The sequence below is a fragment of the Aedes albopictus genome, chromosome 1 (assembly GCF_035046485.1).
Source record: "Aedes albopictus strain Foshan chromosome 1, AalbF5, whole genome shotgun sequence".
NCBI classification, from domain to species: domain Eukaryota; kingdom Metazoa; phylum Arthropoda; class Insecta; order Diptera; family Culicidae; genus Aedes; species Aedes albopictus.
In genome coordinates, this window is record NC_085136.1 from 207,506,709 (window position 1) to 207,524,218 (window position 17,510).

The following is a 17,510-nucleotide window of genomic DNA, read 5'->3' on the forward strand; positions in this document are numbered from 1 at the left end:
TTCGTGCCGACTGCTGGAATGCACTTAGCACCGCATTAAAGATTTCACTTTCCCTAACTAGGACAAAACTGCACGTCCAACCACTTGAACAGCCGAAATAGAACAGGCAGAGCGAAAGCGCAGTGCACCACTCGCGCTGAAGGAAGAATCCCTGTAGGAATTCCGGGAGTAATAATTGGAAATTAATATAACTTGCAGACTTTCGGTATTAGCAGAGGTAATGGAAAAGACGTACTTGTCAGTTTGAAGTCTAACAACGAATGGCAGTATATTTCACCTACTTCTCTATACAGTTCTATTCTCTAAGCTATCCTCTCATTTCACTCTTGCTGCTTAACTCTTCGCTTGGTTGGGGTTGACTATTTTACCGACTATCGCTTGATCGTTACAGAAATCACAGAAAAAATCGCTAAAGTAATCCTGGAAGAAATCCCGGAAAAAATCCCGGCTGGAAGCTCGGAATACTTGAAGAAATTCCGGAAAAGGTCAAGGGCATCACCAGGATATGTAGACCCGGCGGCTCTAAGACGCCACCTTTACTGGTGCATGCCATCCCGTAGAGAATGTCCTCTCAAACGGCCATACCCCGTGGCAGGTTGTCGGTAAAAAAGCGAAATCGGCAGGTGAAAACAGGTCTGACAAGCGGAAGCTAATCAAGAGGAGAAATAAAGGTGAAGCTCTCATTGTCAAAGCAAGTGATGACACGTACGCGGAAGTTCTGCAAACCATGCGGACCTGAGACGAGACTCGCGAAGAGGAAAAAAAGCAACGTCAAGTGCAGCCCAACTGAGCTGTCAGTTGTAGCCCGTTTGATTACGTTACCTAAAACGAGGGAAGTATTGCTATCCGAGATGAATTCTGAAGTCAAAATCCACTCCGAGTAGCATTTTCTTCTCCTGTACTGTCAAAAATAAATTGAAAACAAAATATTCCAATGATTACATTGCTTGGCGATTGTTGGCGATGCAAAATTTCACCTCAACATGATTTTGTGCGTGAATGGGATTCAGTCACACTGCATGTGAGGTGATGCGGTCACGTACGTGTTTGAACCACCAGCCCAAAACATATGTCAACACAGATAGGAAGAAGAAAAAAATAACAGAGTGGAGAAAAAGAAGACCGTCTTCGCGAGTCTCGTCTCAGATGCGGACTAATCCGGACCTTAAGTATGAAGGAGCAGTGTGAGGCACAGTTTCACTGATGCACGAGTGTTCTGATATCCACTGGCTGTCCATACCGTACACACCAAATTTTTATTGCTGGAAGTCAGCAAAATTTTGCTGATTTTTTTTTTGTGCTGGTTTTTCAGTAATCCTTTCAGCAAAGCAAAATTTGCTGATCATCCAGCAATGCAGAATTTCCAAAATATGACAGCTGTTGTGCTGGTCAATCAGCAAAGGAAGATAGTGTTTGCTGCTCAACCAGCAATAGAATAACGAACAATATTGCTGTATGGAAATTGTAATTATTACAAATTTCCAGAAAAATATCAATTGAACCCAAGAGTTTAACTCAAAAAAAATAATCATCAAAAAATTGGTGTTTTATTATGCTTTCATTTTTCGAAATAATTGCAGGTTTTGTCGTAACATCGGCTAAACATCTGCGTACGTCCACCGTTCCATCACCAAGGATGTCATATCCCGCCCCTTTCCTGCAAAAACGGCAACTGTTATGAACACTATACACAATTAAAAAGTTAACGGTACTTACCAATAAACTACTCCAGCCTGTGAAACTGATTTTAGTCAATTTTACATGCAGAAAAAATAGTCTTTGACACATTCCACGCGTTACGTTTTGCGCGAGAATTAAACTTTTGCTTCCAAAAACTGTTATGTTGTTAAATACATGCTAACCAGCATATCAAACGATCAGAATTGAATAGAAGATTCATTTTATGCTTACTAATTGGAAATTGAACCTTTGTACTTCGAAAGAAATCAAGAAATACAGCGTAACGGGACACCATCGCAAAAAATGTCGAATTCTGACCGAACGGCAAGAAATTTGCTACTTTCTAGGAGCAGTTTTCAAAGTTTCAGGTACTATTCGAAGAATATTAGTAATTATCTTCATTTTGGTGCAAAAAGAATCAACATCGACAGCAAGAGCGCGGAAATATCGTTCAATAAAGTTCAAAAACCGTGGTGTAGAAGTGCGTGGAATGTGTCCTTTGTGGGTGATCAAACTTTCCCCTCGCGCGGTAAATACAGCAATCGTGGCACAACGGTGTTGACAATTGAGCCTGACAGATGAGGGATTTGCTGGTATTCAGCAAGATCATGAATTGCTGATATGCATTCAGCAATATGTTTTGCTGATTTTCGGTGACATTTCAAAGCGATTGCTAATTGTCAGTTTATTTGCTGATTAGCAGCAACAATTTCATTGCTGAAACGAATTCAGCAAAAATGCTGAATAGCAGTAAAACACTAATTATTGCTCAGTTTTACAACAACGCACTTCATATTATCATTGAGCATCTAAAACATAAAAGACATTGTCTTAAGTTTTCATGAATAAAAATAAATTAATAAATAAATAAATAAATAATGCAAATGCTGAACTTCAGTAAATGACTGAATTGCTGATGTGCTTTCAGCAAAAAACAGTGGAAGACGAAGAGAAATTTTGGTGTGTATGTAAATAAGGATAGCCACGAGGAAGAAATTATGATGATTAACGAAGAGCTAGCTGACCGCCAAGTAGCCAACCGAACCGACAGAGCCCCAGGCCTGGACGGGATACCAAACGTGGCCTTAAGAGGGGCCGTCCATATACCACGTGGACAGAAAATTCATGGTTTTTGACCCCCTCCCCCCTCCCCGTGGACAAGCGTGGACTTTTCATTGACCCCTACCCCCCTCCCCCAATGGACATCCTAGAAAATGTTTTTTTTAACATTTCTAAAATAAACGAAAAAGCTATTTTAAAAAGTTTTTTAAATCATGTTTTCTTTTTTCTTCGTAAACATTGCCTTAAATATAATTAATAATTTGATGAATAACAAAATTCTATAGCTTTATATAAAATACAAACAAGTTATTATTCATTAGTTTTTTACAAAAAAAAAAATACAGTAAAAAAACTTTTTAAGTGACGTTATTTTAAAGTCTTTCTCAAAGAGGCAGGTGTGGGTTCGATTTCCGCTTCAATAAGTGAAAATTTTTCGTCAAACGTAAAATTTTCCACTGGATCATTGTGTATTTCATGTGATGTCCATGGAGATGAACCAGCATTGGCGTATCTAGGATTTTTTCCTAGGGGGTGCCCAAGGGGTGCCAGTTTCAGTGGATTCCAGGTTGTTTTGTTTTTTTTAAAGGGAAATACCGATCCACCCTCAATTTCTTAGTATAATGATATACTGCGTCACGGGAAAAATTAGCCCGTAAATTTAAACGCGCTGTATTATAAAGAACTTTTTTTTTTGGAAAATCCAAACCATTGTACTGATTTAACACTTTCTCCGCCATGTGAGGTTTGAAAACTTGATTGCGTATAATATATGGAATTTGCATTTTCAGTTTGAACTTAACAATTATCGCGATCTTTGCTTTGCGGATAGAAAATAATCAAGTCCGTAAAATATATTTTCAGAGCAATTATTAGAAGTGTATATCTCGGAAACTATTATAAAATATCCACAAATTTGCGTGTAACTTGTAGTATAGTTCCGTTCTGAAGCTTCACGAACATGTTATCAACCCAGTTGAAACCTGGAATTTGGTGCGAGCGACCTTCGATTTTTCTCTTCGGGGTTCTGATGCTCACACCAAATTCCAATTTCGACTGGATTAATATTATATCTGGTGAAGGGAATGGTGTATAAAGCTAAAATTTTGACTTACGTTAAACCAACATTGTGGTAATCAGTCAAATTTTTAGCTCCATACATTTCGGATAATTGATTCTGGTTTTTATACGTATAACACAAGAAATTTGTGCTCTCGGCAGAACATTCTTTTGGTAATTCCTCAGGAAATATTTCCGTCAATTTATTTGGAAATTGTTGAGCAATTTATTTCAATCGAGACTTCTTTTGGTAATCTCTCAGTAATTTCTTTGGGTTTTGTAAATTTATTCGGTTATATCTTCGGATCCTCTTCGGCAATTTTTTTAAGAATTTATTTGGTAATATGTTTAAAATTTGAATTTGGTACGAAGCACCTTTCACACCTCCTTTGAAAATTTCATTGGCAAATATTTTGGAAATTTCTTTGGCAATTCCGTTAGGAGTTTATTTGGCTTTTTTTTTATTTCATTCGAAATGTTTTTTCGGGATTTCCTTTGCCAATTTCTTTAGTAGTGTTTCAAGCATTGTTTTGTTAATGTCAGCAATTTTATTGATATTTGCTTCTTTAAAATTCTTAAATTACTCTTCAGGTAATTCCTTTGGGAATTCTTTTAGTGAAGTCTTTGGTAATTCATCCGACAATAACTCTGGGAACTTCCTCGCATTTTATATGGAAATGTCTTCGGCAAGTCATTCTACTTTTTTTTAGTATTTTCGTCAATTTTTTGGACTTTCATTATCTATGCTATTCAGTGTTCCTTCGCCAATTTCTTCGAGAACCCCTTCGGAAACTCTTTTTTATAAATTGCTTCTATAATTTTAATGATAATTCTTTATACAATTTCTGCAGTTATTATGTAAGGAATTCCTGCAGCAGGTGATTCCGGACTATCTTCGGCAATTCCGATGTTACTTGCATTGATAAATTTATTTGGGAATTTCATCAGCAATTCTATTGGAAATTTAGGAAACTTCGTATTACTTTGGGAACTTCTTGGATAATTCCTTTGGAAATCCATTCGCGAAATTTCTTAGAGCTTTCCTTCGGGAATTTATTTAAAAAAAATCTTTGCCAGTTCTTTAAAAATTCTGTCACGGTGATTCTACGACGATTACTTTGGAATTACATTAAAGTTTCTTCAGAAATGCCTTTGATGATTCCGGAAAATTATTTGAGAATTTCTTCAATTTTTTTGTGACTGTGGATTTTTTTTAGAATATATTTCGGCAATTTATTTTGAGATTGGATTTGGCCAATTTTATTGAAAAGCCTCAATATTTTCTTCCGAAATTCCTCTGGTAATTCTTATATAAATGCTTTTGGCAACTACTTTGAAATTTTTAAAGTAATTTTGATGGAATTTTTTCCGGCAATAGGCTCCTAATGGCCTATCTCAATTTTTGCATAAATCGGTCAAGTATTGGTTAATATGACATATTTACTCATTTTTATGTATTCCTGTCAGGTAAAGCCCATAAAATAACCATTTGAAAAATTTAATATTTTTTAAAACTTTCTTGTTCAGCACTCAATTTTGAATAAATTTTGTTTACCGTGTATGTCAAACAGGAACATTTGTTGTCAAAAGTGAGCCAATGAGCCATTTTACGAAGTGACAACAATATTGATGATGATATTGCTATTCACGGGTTATTGGACGCTACCTCCTGTCAAAATTAATTCATAAAACCGGCTCGTAAAATGGACTATGTGATTTCTTTTGCAACCCGTCGGTCCACTTTCGTTACGTCAAGGTTGACCTCGAAAGTCAAACAAGAACTGTTTACCATTATTTTATAGAGCTTGCTGACGTTTATTCACCTTTCTTTTTCAAACATGCAGGCGGAATAGGATTTGTTGTCATCAGGAAAGGTTTCCCGATGCAAACAAATCCTCTCCCGCCTGCATGCTTGAAAGAGAGAGGTGAATAAACGTCAGCAAGCTCTATTTTCGAGTTTATTAGCAATTCTGTTATTGTTTAAGTTCGGAAAAAATCTATTAAGATCAGAATAGCATGCTTTTTCGTGTTATACAACAAAATCGGAAAAATATTTTTCATTTTAGGAGCCTATTGCTTTGGGAATTTGTCAGGAAGGTTTTCGTGAATTTAATAGGTTTTTCTTTGAGCAAGTCCAGTTGAGAATTTCTGAATTTCTAGTTCAGCAATTTACGGAAGCAATATATATGAATACAATTAAATCATAGAGAATGGCAAAAGTAATCACGTTAAAATTGCCTAAGAAAATTGCAAAAAAAAACTGAAAAAAAATTGATGAAATTATTTCAGAGGAATAGCCATTGAAATTATAGAAATAAAAATCCAAAGAAATTGCTGATTAAAGACTACCACAGAAATTTTCAAAAAAAAACAACCATGACGAAGGAACCCTCTAAGTCTAGCCAATACGGAGTCGTGGGTTCGAATCTAAGGTTCGAATCCCACCAGAACGCGATTTTTTTCACAAATTCATCTCTCAATTTGTCAATGAGCAACATTCGGTGCCTTCTAACCAATTAGTTTTTCCCGTTCATTCCTATAGGATTTCACTAGAGATTTGTCTAGTAACACCTCCTAGGATTTTTCTGGAAATTCCAACTACTCTTGAAGGTCGTTAAGAAATTCCTACAGAGATTTCTATTGGGATTCCTTCAGTGGAATTCTTTGAAGAAGGCCAAGAGGAGCTCCAGGAGTAAAACCACGATTAATTTCTAGAGTAATCCATCATTAAAAACTCTAAAGAAATTCTTGGTTGAGTCTTCAGAAAAATCCCTGAAAAAATCAAAGGCATTTCTGGTGGTATCATAGGAAAATTTCCTAGAAGAATCTCCGCAAGAATGCCTGGAGAAATCCCTAGAAGGATTCCTGCAGGTAGTTCAGTAAGAAATTCTGAAGGAGACCTAGGAGGCATGCCTGAAACAGAAGCAGCAGGAATAGCTTATGAAATCCCAGAAGGAGTTCCTGGATGAAAGTCAAGAGGAGTTCCTGGAGGAATCCAGTGAGAAATATTTGGAGAAATCCCAGGTAAAAAAACCTTTAGGATTTCTAGGAAGAAACACCGAAGGTACTTCTGCAAGGATCCTAGGAAGATTTCCTTGAATGATTCCAGTAAGTTTTTGTAGGAATCCCTGTAGAAATTCTTAGAAGAATCCCTAGATGAATTCGGAAATGTATTATAGTAAGAATTTCTGGAGCAGTCCTAGGAGAAATTGCTGCAAGAATTACAGCAGAAATAGCTTGAGAAATCCAGCTGAAACTCCTGGAGGAAGGCCAAGAGGAGTTTCCTGGAGAAAATCCATGAGAAAATTATGAGAGAATCCTTGGATAAAATATCTTGAATAAAAAAAACCTGGAGAAATCACCGGAGAGCTTCTTAAGACATCACAGAAAAACCTCAGGAGGTATTCTTAGAAGGATTCTGGGATGTATGATTGTAGAAATCTCAGCAGAAATCCTAGGAGGAGTTGCTGGAGTAAAATATACAGGAATTTCTAGAGAAACCCCATCAGGAATGCCTGGGGGAATCTAAAGAAAAAATCCTTCGAAAACTAGAGAAGCCCCTGCAAGAACCGGTAGAGGTATTCTGGAAAAATATGTAAAGAAGGCCCTGAAGGAATCACAGGAGGAATTCCTGAAAGAATCTCAGAAACATTTTCCAGAAGAATTTCAGCCGTAATGCTAGGATAAATTCATATAGGAAACACTAGAAGAATTTCTGGACATATCATAGTAAGAAATTCTGAAGGAATTGCTGGAAGAACCGCAGGAGGAGTTGTTTGAAAAATTCTTGGAGTAAGGCCAAAAAGAGTTTCTGAAGGAATTCCATGAGGAATTTCTAGAGGAATCTTTGGATAAAATCTCTAAAGGAATAACTGGATGAGTCCTTGGAGAAATCCCTGGTAGAACCATCAAATGAATTTCTGCAAGAATTTCAGGGAGATTACCTGGTAAGATCTCAGCAAAAAAGCCAGTAAAAGTGAAGTACCACAATTAGAATTTCTGGAGGAAGAATAGCGGGAAGAACCCCAGGAATTGCTTGAGGAATCCCAGCTGGAATATCTGGAGGAATTCCTAGAATTTCGGAAGGTATCATAGAAGTAATTTCTAGAGAAATTCTTGAATCAGGAATGTCGGGGGTATCCTAAGTTCCTCGAACAAATGCCTGGAGGAATACCTACAGCTCTCCTTGAAATAATCGGTAGAAGTTTACTGGAGGTATCCCTAATGGAATCGCAGGAGGAATTTCTGGAGGAATTACAGGAGGAATGCCAGAAGAAATCCCTAGAAGTATTTCTGAAGGAGTTCTACAAAGAATTGCTGGAAGAATTCCAGCTGGAATTCATGGAGAAATCAATAGAAGTTTTTGGAGAAATCCCTTGTGGAATTTCTAAAGGATAAATCTTTGAAGAAATCTCGGGAAGAATCACCGAAGGGATTTTTAGATAAATCCTAGGAAGATTTTCCGGAAGAATTTCCAGAAGAACTTCCCTAGTATAATTCCTAAAGGTACCAAAGTGAGAATTGTTGGAAGCGTTCTAAGAGAAATTGCTGGAAGAATCTCAGCAAGAGTTGCTTGGGAAGTCCTAGCCACAATTCCTGAAGGAAGACCAATATAACCTCTTGGAGGAATTCCATGAGAAAGTTCTGGAAGAAACTCTGAATAAAATCTCTGAAGGAATTCCTGGAAGAATAACCGGAGAAATTGCTGGATCTCTCTGCAGAAATTTCTTGTATGTACAACCCCATCAAGAAGCCGAACCTAAGGGAAGTTTATTGAAGAAATATCGGGAGGAAGCTAAAAAGGAGGCCTAGAGAAATCACTGTATAAATAGATAGAGGTATTTTTGGAGGAATCCATGGAGAAGTCTGTTCATTGTTCTTATCAATATCCAAAACGCGTATAACAGGTATATAAGTAATTCCAGGTGTGCTTAAGTTTGGTTCAAATGTGACATTAATAAATATTGGAATTATTGTGTGAAGTTTTAAATTTAAGGTGCCTGTCAAGGAAAAATTCTAGGGGGTGCCAAATTTGGTCTAGGGGGTGCCAGGCACCCCTGGAACCCCCCCTAGCTACGCCAATGTGAACCAGCCTCGGGCTGAAAATCTCCCTAATGAAACTAATAATAATAATAATGTGATGTCCATCGCCTAATGTTAGTCTGCGCTATCTCTGGTTAAAAACGGTGTTTATTAAAATGTTTTGTTTTGTAAAGATAAAGTATTTTTTTTCTTAGATTTTTGTTGAGATAAGATTATATTTCTCAGAATCTTACAAAAACAAGAATTACAGCAACTTTTTAAAAATGCATGGAGTATAGTCGGAACTAAATTATAATGCTTCAATATCCTATAGAAAAATCTTAAATTTTGAAGGAAGCTTCAAAAAAGTGTTTTAGATAAGCCTGCAAATCTTCACATGTATATTGAAACTTTGAAATAGTTCACAAAATTTGAGATGGAAATTCATACAGATTTTCACTGAAAACTTCCTGACTGAAACACCAATATTTGCATGGTCTACATTTTAAATCTCCAGATTATTCCTCGACGAAAAAAAGTAAGTTGTGATTATTTAAAACCAAATAATCGATGAGTCAATACCATGATTTTTTTTCCTTGAAGAAGTCACGTCTAACTAAAAAACAATGTATAATAAATTAAAATGTAAAGAACTGTAATTTATGAAAATCTCATCAATAATGCAACATAATTTGTTTCGTTTGTAAATCTTTGTTTCTTAATTCTTATGTCAATGATGTCCACGTGGACATTTGACGAACCCCCACCCCCCTCTCCGTGGACAAGCGTGGACTTTTCTCGAACCCCCTCCCCCCTCCAAGTTGCCCACGTGGTATATGGACGGCCCCAAAGCAGCAATTCGGATGCTATGGAGATGGCACAGAAGCAACAGCGAAGAGGAAACCGTTACTGTGCGGTGATCACCCTTGATTTCAAAAAAAGCCTTCAACAGCATCAACTAGGTAGCAATTGCCTATTCGTTACACAGGTTGAGGGTGCCTGAGTATTTGTGCCAGATCCTGCAAAGCTATTTCCAAAAGGGGCTGTTCATAAACCACGTAGATCAAAATTTGGTCATCTCAGACCACCCCCCTCCCCCCTCGTAGACTTTTGTCCATACAAAAAAAAAATGAAATTTGTATGGAGCGTAGACTTTGACCAGACATCACAAGACCGAGATTGTAGTAATTAACAACCAGAAGAATGTACAGTATGCAAGAATTGTGGTTGATGAGTGCATTATTGACTCGTAGTTAGGCACTTGGGAGTGATGCTCGACGACCGACTGAACTTCAACAACCACGTTGGCAACAACCAGAAGTCTGCAAGAAAGCCAAGGTGGTGATCTCGGCACTATTGCGGATCATGTCCAACAACTCTGCGATTACACTAGTTTACAAAATAAAACGAAAGTCGTGAACTTCCGTCGAAGACCAAAATTTTTGAAGCATAATTTAGCGCTGATTTCAAAACCGTGCTTCAAAAAATTTAAAGTAGAACAGTTTTTGAGTTTCAGCTCAATATCGAGTTTTACAACTTTTTGAAATATAAAATTTCATAAAATTCAAAAATCTTGAATTTGTTCAACCAAATTTAAATCTTTTTCCATAAATTAAAAGCTGAATATAATACAATTCGATCATCTGAATACAGGTTTTGCGTCAGGCTACTGAAATTCAAGATATTTGCGAGTTTTGGGGATGCTCTCTATAAATTTTAGCAAATTTTCCAAAAATATATGAAGAAATGTATTTTTTTTTCAATAAGAGAAAAAAAAACAATTTAAAAATTCTTTCTCAACGTTTATTGACATGTAGGCGAGTATACAGTTTATTGACATGTAGGCGAGTTACAGTAAAATATTCAGCTCAATCGGAACATTGATTACAGATACTGAGATGTGTGAAGTGAACGACTTTGCTTAAAAATAGATCAAAAATCGATTTCAAATCATCAACCTTGTATGGAAAGTCGAAAAAATTTTCGCTCTACTGCAATTTTTTTCCTTCGCGTTTTCGAACTCAGGGCATGATTCTACACCAAAAACGATCATCAGCTTACTGAGTTCAAAAATGCTGTAAACTAGTGTAATCTTTCAGTGTTGACAAAAACAAAATAATATGTTGACGAAATCGAAGCGTGACAACAACGTCGCGTCGCGTTGTAAAAAAGGAACGTGTCAAAAACAGAACAAACCCGTAATTACATACAATGTCGGTTGTTATAGAATCGCTTGCACATTCTTAATTGATATGAAATTATCTGGGAGTATATTTTTTTTACAAATTGTAATGATGAGCGATTTTTCCATGCATGTCAGTTTCCCCTAGAGAGACTTCAAAGTTTGGTATAATAATGCCAAGTGAAATACATAGGACCAAGCACAAGTAACGCAACGTGAAATGTCTTCACTTTTCCCGGATAAAGTTTCTTCATTTGCACCAGGTTTTCCAAAACTTATGAAACGTACTGTGTGCACGACTCCTTCCGACCCAAAACTGCTTTCGACCTGCACTTCCGCTTCAATGCCTCGATAAAAACAAACACTGAAAAGTTGTAATACAGAAAGTTTGCCGCTGAACGTTTGCGTTATTTCCCAACAGCTGCTTCGTTTGACCTGCTTCCCGCAATGCCGTTGGTTGAAACTTTTCCGAAAGTTCGCAGGAAGAAACCCCCACTCTCCGATTTCAAATTTCTTCCCTTGTCTTTCGCCTACCTTACCAGCCCGGAACATACAACATTAATGCAGTGTAGTAAAAATCGCATTTCGCATTCGCCAAAAGAAATCACGCCAAATCCCCCGCCAGGGTGTACGGATCCGCTACAAAATGGTACATCACGTATTACAAAACGAAACCAATCACACCCCACACACAGCTAGATGCGCTGGTACACAGACAGCAGTGAACCCAGGGCCGCCGGGCGGTCGGTGGACTGGTAAATGTAACGAATCCCTCTTGTAACGCGGATTTGTTCGCCGAGCATGACCTCAATGCAAAATGCAATTTGTGCCTCCTGTTCTTCCCCGGCAACTGGCACCATGCTTAATCGGTTCGGTACCTATCCAATCCACATTCCACACAGAGCGCATAGCTCGTCCGATGCGACCACAGTCATTATGATACGTGATGGTCGGTCGGATGTTTGCGGGGTAACTGCTATTTGGGCTATCGATCGATAACCAAATCAACGGGTTGTGGGTTCGTGGAAAATGTGATACTGGCTTGTACAGGTTTGAGATGAAAAGCGGGTGAAATGTTCCGAGAGTTAATGATGAGTTCATTGTATACCGAGCACGGGGAAATAACTTAATGATTTCTACATGTCAATTTTCAGCATATTCGTTGACATTAGCACAAATTTTGTATATTTATCAAATGGTTTGTATACTTTATAAAGTCTAGAAAATTAGTTTGGATTCAACATTTCATAAGGCATGCCTGCTTTTGAAAACACTATATTTTTACTAAGCCGATGCGGTAAGCGCACGGGTGTTCAGGAAGAACATGGTGAGGGTGACGGATTCGATTCCCGGTCAGTCCAAGATTTTTTCGTATGAGAAATTTCCTTGATTTCTTTGGGAATAGAATATCTTCATGCCCGCTACACGATATCCCTTTCGTGACGAACCAGCACAATTGTGCTGTTGAGCAACAGCAGGTTTGTATGTTTTTTCGTCTGTTTAGTCTTTGTTTTATGTGAAGTAAACTGTTTTAGTAATTGAACTATTGTTTATACTTGTATGTGTGCAAACAAACTTTTGTTTATGTTGCATGTGGGATTTACCACAACAAGTTGAACAAAAAGTGGACAAAAGCCATAAAAAATGAAGAAGTTGTATCTGTCGTATTTTTGTTATTTTCGATTTATCTAAGTATAAAAGCTAGAAATGGAAAGATTAAGAGTGCTTCTTTCACATGAAGGATAACAATTGTTGTTTGGTTGGGAAATCTAAGAGTTCTGGAGAGCTAAATTTGTGCAATTTGTATGGAAATTTCACTTTTTTGCACTCCGTCACGAAAGGGATATAAACATGCAAAATGGTCTTCGGCAGAGGAAGCTTTAACACTGCAGTGTATTTTCTTCTCTATATCTGCGATCGAGTGGGGTGTAGTCAATTCTATTTCTTGGATCGATTCACCGTAGATCTCCAGCATAATAGCGTCAGTGAAGCCGACGATGGCCACGCCCTCAACCAGGCCCGGATTAAGGATTGTGGGGGCCCGGGGCCCGAGCGGTTGTAAAGGCCCCTCGGAGGTACAAATGCGATGAGCAATACCGTTTTTATTTGTTTTTGAGCAGTATTTGAATCAAAAACGGGTTTTGTAGGGGCCCCAAAATGTGGGGGCCCCTGAAATGTGGGGGCTCGGGGCCATGGACCCCCCCACCGCCCCCCCCTTTAAATTCGACCCTGTCCAAAACTTTTACTTTAACATACTCCATGATATTTCATAACGCAGACATTGGACCACAGGATAGAAACTTGTGGAGCTTCTGAGATTATGTAAGAGCAATTCCGATCCACCTCTGTGTCGTATGCTAATACTAGATTCTGGAAATTGCTACTGTTCGGGAATGATAAGACGGCCGATTCTTTTTAGCGATAACGCTTTAAGCTGAAATATGTATTTCGTTAATAATAATTCTTTTTTAAGACGCAGTTGTGACTTACAAATTCGGATCACCCTAATTTTTACCTTCCTCGAACAAACAGCATAAATTCTTGGCTTGTAACGCTATAACAGATTTAGAGGCAATTAATTTGGGCTTATATAACAATGAAAGAGGAGTTCATACTTGTTTCGTTAATCGCAATTACCGAAGAATGCGATGATTAATGGTAATGACACGCACTGGAACCTGGGATCACTATGGGGACATAGTTAAATCATCAGTGTTAAAAATTCAATGGATCTAAAAGTGCGCTAACCTATAATGCTAACTGCTCTTAGATTCTTCATACGAGCATCTTAGCCCAGTCACTACAGCTGCCACTAAACCGCATATAATCAAGGCACTCACTTTTCGCACTTAATTATTAGATATTAGTGTCTAAATTATTTGTGAACTATTTTCAAAAGCGATATAAAAAATAGCAAAAAATGTGGATTCAGTCGCATCTATCAGCATCTACAATCTATTGTTGCTCTGTTGTATTATACTGCTCGTTGGTTCGGCTTCGGGCAGCTGCCTGCTCCTGACAGGGTTGCCAAACATGAGGCGGCGTCGCCAACATCCCCCTCCCCGTAAGGATGAGTGTTGACTTCAGCTTTACAAGTATCTGCGACGTCTAGCACTGCCAGTTTACTAACCGGCCTTCTAAAAACTCCCTTCGATGTCTGCACAACAGCTTGACGAACTCTGCCATCACGACCTTTCACCACATCTAAGATTCGTCCTCGAACCCATCCGTTGCGTCTCGTATCTTCGATTATGACCACTAAGTCTCCTGACTCAACGGCCTTGACATCTTCAAACCATTTTGTACGCCGTGTTAGCGTAGGAAGATACTCCCGAATCCAGCGTTTCCAAAAATGGTCCAAGTTTGCCTGCAGGGTTTCCCAAGTCTTGCGGAGTACTTGGTTGGGACAGCCTATTTCTCGCGAGGGCTGTTTCACGCCACTAGAACTCCCCAACAAAAAATGATTGGGCGTGAGCGCCTCCTGTTCCGAAGCATCTAACGGCAAATAAGTTAGGGGACGGGAATTGACGATTGATTCAGCTTCTGCTAGGTATGTTAATAGTGCTTCATCGTCAAGTTTCCTGTCCTGCGGTACACTGGTTAACGCCGTCTTGATAGAGCGTACAAGACGCTCCCATGAGCCCCCCATGTGGGGAGCCGAGGGGGGTATGAAATACCACTTCGTTTGCGTATTAGTAAACGTTGCTGCTGCCTCTTCATCAATGCACTTCATCTGCTCTTTCAGGATTCCATCTGCTCCGACGAAATTGCGTCCTTTGTCGGAGTATATCTCCAACGGTGCTCCTCGGCGACACACGAACCTGCGAATGCAGGCTATGCAGGACTGAGTCGACAGGTCATAGGCGACCTCAACGTGCACTGCACGAATCGTCAAACATGTGATGAGGCAAACCCACCGTTTTGCATTGGATCGACCTACCTTTACGAGAAGAGGGCCAAAGTAGTCAATCCCGACATAACTGAAAGGTCGCACCCCTGGCGACAGTCGAGCTTCTGGCAATGGACCCATTATGGGAACGGTCGGTCGTGCTTTATGGACTTTGCACCACTGGCAGCTCTTTGATACGGTCCTCACAACTCCTCGAATTCGTGGAACGTAGTATTTTTGCCGGAGCTCATTGACAATCGTCTCCGTGTTACCATGTAGGTACTTCCTGTGGTAGTTGTCGATGATCAAATAGGTGACATGATGCTTCTGCGGAAGTATAACCGGGTACTTGAGGTCGTATTCATCCACGCGTGCTACTCCAGTGCGGCTGTCAATGCGCATGACCCCGAACTCGTCTAGCATGGGGGTGAGCTTGTAGAGGGGGCTTGTCTTATCCAGTGAACGGCGCTGGTTTTCCGGAAGCTTTTGGTTCTTCATCATAATAGAAACTTCGTCCGGATAGACGGTCCACTGCACCATCCTCCAGATTAGAACTTCCGCTGCCTTCAGTTCATCGTGAGTTGGTCCTTTCTCCACGATAGAGCTCGTCTTTCGGGCCTTGTGTACGGTGAAAAGATGAAAAACGTAAGCCACTGCACGAAGTAGTCTATTCCAGTTAGAAAACCGTTCGAAATCAACGAGAGGCGACAGTATTTCGTGATACATGTGACATGGACGAAGTTCATCGTCTGTTAAGCTAATCGGCGTTTTCGGTTTCGGCCAATGCTGCTCCGGCAAGCCCAAAAACTCCGGTCCTTGTATCCAACGGCTTTCTTCATCGAAACAGGGCCCCTTGCCCCACTTTGTGGCCTCGTCAGCGATGTTGAGTCTGCTCGGGATCCATCTCCATTCGCTTTCCGATGACAACGAGAGTACTTCTCCAACACGACAAGCTACAAACTGCGAGTATCTGCGATGATCAGAACGAAGCCAGGCCAAAACGGTTTTGGAATCTGACCAGCAGAAACGCTGGTGCATAGGAACCGTGTGATTCTCTTCTACGAATGTCAGCAAACGTGCACCCAAAACGGCTGCCATCAGTTCCAAACGTGGAATGGAAGCATATTTTATCGGCGCAACCTTAGTTTTTGCAGTTACAATTGAGCATTGCGGATGTCCTTCCGCATCGACGATCCTGAAGTACACTACAGCAGAATACGCCGCCTCGCTAGCGTCGACGAAAAGATGTGCTTGCAGTGTGCCATACCGCTCTGAGCTGGCAGCTTTGAAGTAGCACCGAGGTATCTGTATCTTCGCAACTTGATCAAACAGCTCGATCCATTTCCGCCACCGCTGTTCAATATCGTCCCCTACGCGTTCGTCCCAGTTTATTCCGCTTCGCCATACGTCCTGCATAATGATTTTGCCATGCACAAGGAAAGACGCGAGAAGCCCAAGCGGATCGAAAAGGCTCATTACGGTTTTCAGTATTTGCCGTTTCGTGGGAACAGCTTTTGACCGGAAGAGTTCCTCTATTTCCGCCCTGAACTTCGTTGAGAAACACAGCGTGTCGGTTTCTGTCACCCAGAGCATGCCGAGCACCTTTTCGGATTCACCGGAACCCGCTGCTGTCAAGTTTTTCGTGGTAGCCTTCGGTGTTTCGCCTAGATGTTGCAGGACTGCCATACTGTTGCTCGACCAATTTCGAATCTCGAATCCGCCAATTGAATGTACATGACGAACTTGTTCAGCGACGATTTTCGCTTCCGCCTCGTCCTCGAAACTGTCGAGGTAATCGTCGACATAATGACGTTTTATGATCGCCTCTGCCGCCTTGGGAAACTGGGTTTCATGGTCCTTCGCGTTCCGGTTTTTTACAAATTGTGCTGACGAAGGGGAGCTCGCTGATCCGAAAGTTAGGACATCCATCACGAATATTTTTGGTGATTCTTCAGCGGAGTCACGCCAAAGGAAACGCTGGGAATTTCGGTCATCTGCGATGACACGGATTTGGTGAAACATTTCCTTAATGTCACCGCAGATGGCCACCGGATACTGGCGGTATCGGAATAGAACAGCAGGTAATGGAACCAGAAGGTCGGGCCCCGGGAGCAGGAATGTGTTCAGCGAAACTCCGTCGACTTTTGCTGCTGCGTCCCAAATTATCCGTACCTTGGATGGTTTTTTGGGGTTTACAACTGCGCCCAACGGAAGATACCATATACGTCTGGGATCGGCTTCGTTCAATTCCGCTTCCGTGGCAGGATGAGCATAACCCTTGTCTTGATATTCCTGCAATTGCCTGTGCAAATTTTCTTTGAGGCCTGGGTCACGTGACATACGTCTCTCCAAGCACTTCAACCGTTGTAGGGCCATTGGAAAACTATCGGGAAGCTCGATATGGTTATATTTCCACAGCAGGCCCGTAGCGAAGCTGTTTCCGTCCCTACTAGTGGTTTCTTCGAGGATACGCCGTGCTCTCCGGACGTCGTCCGATTCTAGCGGTTTTGTCGTACGTAGTCCCGTGTCTTCTGCGTCGAAGTACTCGCGAATCAGGTTATCCAGTCTCTTCGTGTCACATTCGCAAATGTGGTAACTGAGGTGCTTCGCCTCATAATC

The 17,510-nt window shown here is 40.2% G+C and overlaps 2 protein-coding genes across 2 annotated transcripts in view; both read right to left on the minus strand.

Annotated features, from left to right (window-relative positions):
- LOC109430278 (uncharacterized) overlaps positions 1-17,510 on the minus strand; it is a 334,978-nt gene that overhangs the window by 290,168 nt on the left and 27,300 nt on the right. The window lies entirely within an intron of this gene.
- Positions 1-17,510, minus strand: part of LOC134290797 (uncharacterized) — a 34,228-nt gene that overhangs the window by 14,031 nt on the left and 2,687 nt on the right. Inside the window, exon 2 of the mRNA XM_062858001.1 lies at positions 14,181-17,459. Within this exon, the coding sequence (XP_062713985.1) occupies positions 14,181-17,459 (3,279 nt within the window). The remainder of the gene's footprint in view (positions 1-14,180; positions 17,460-17,510) is intronic.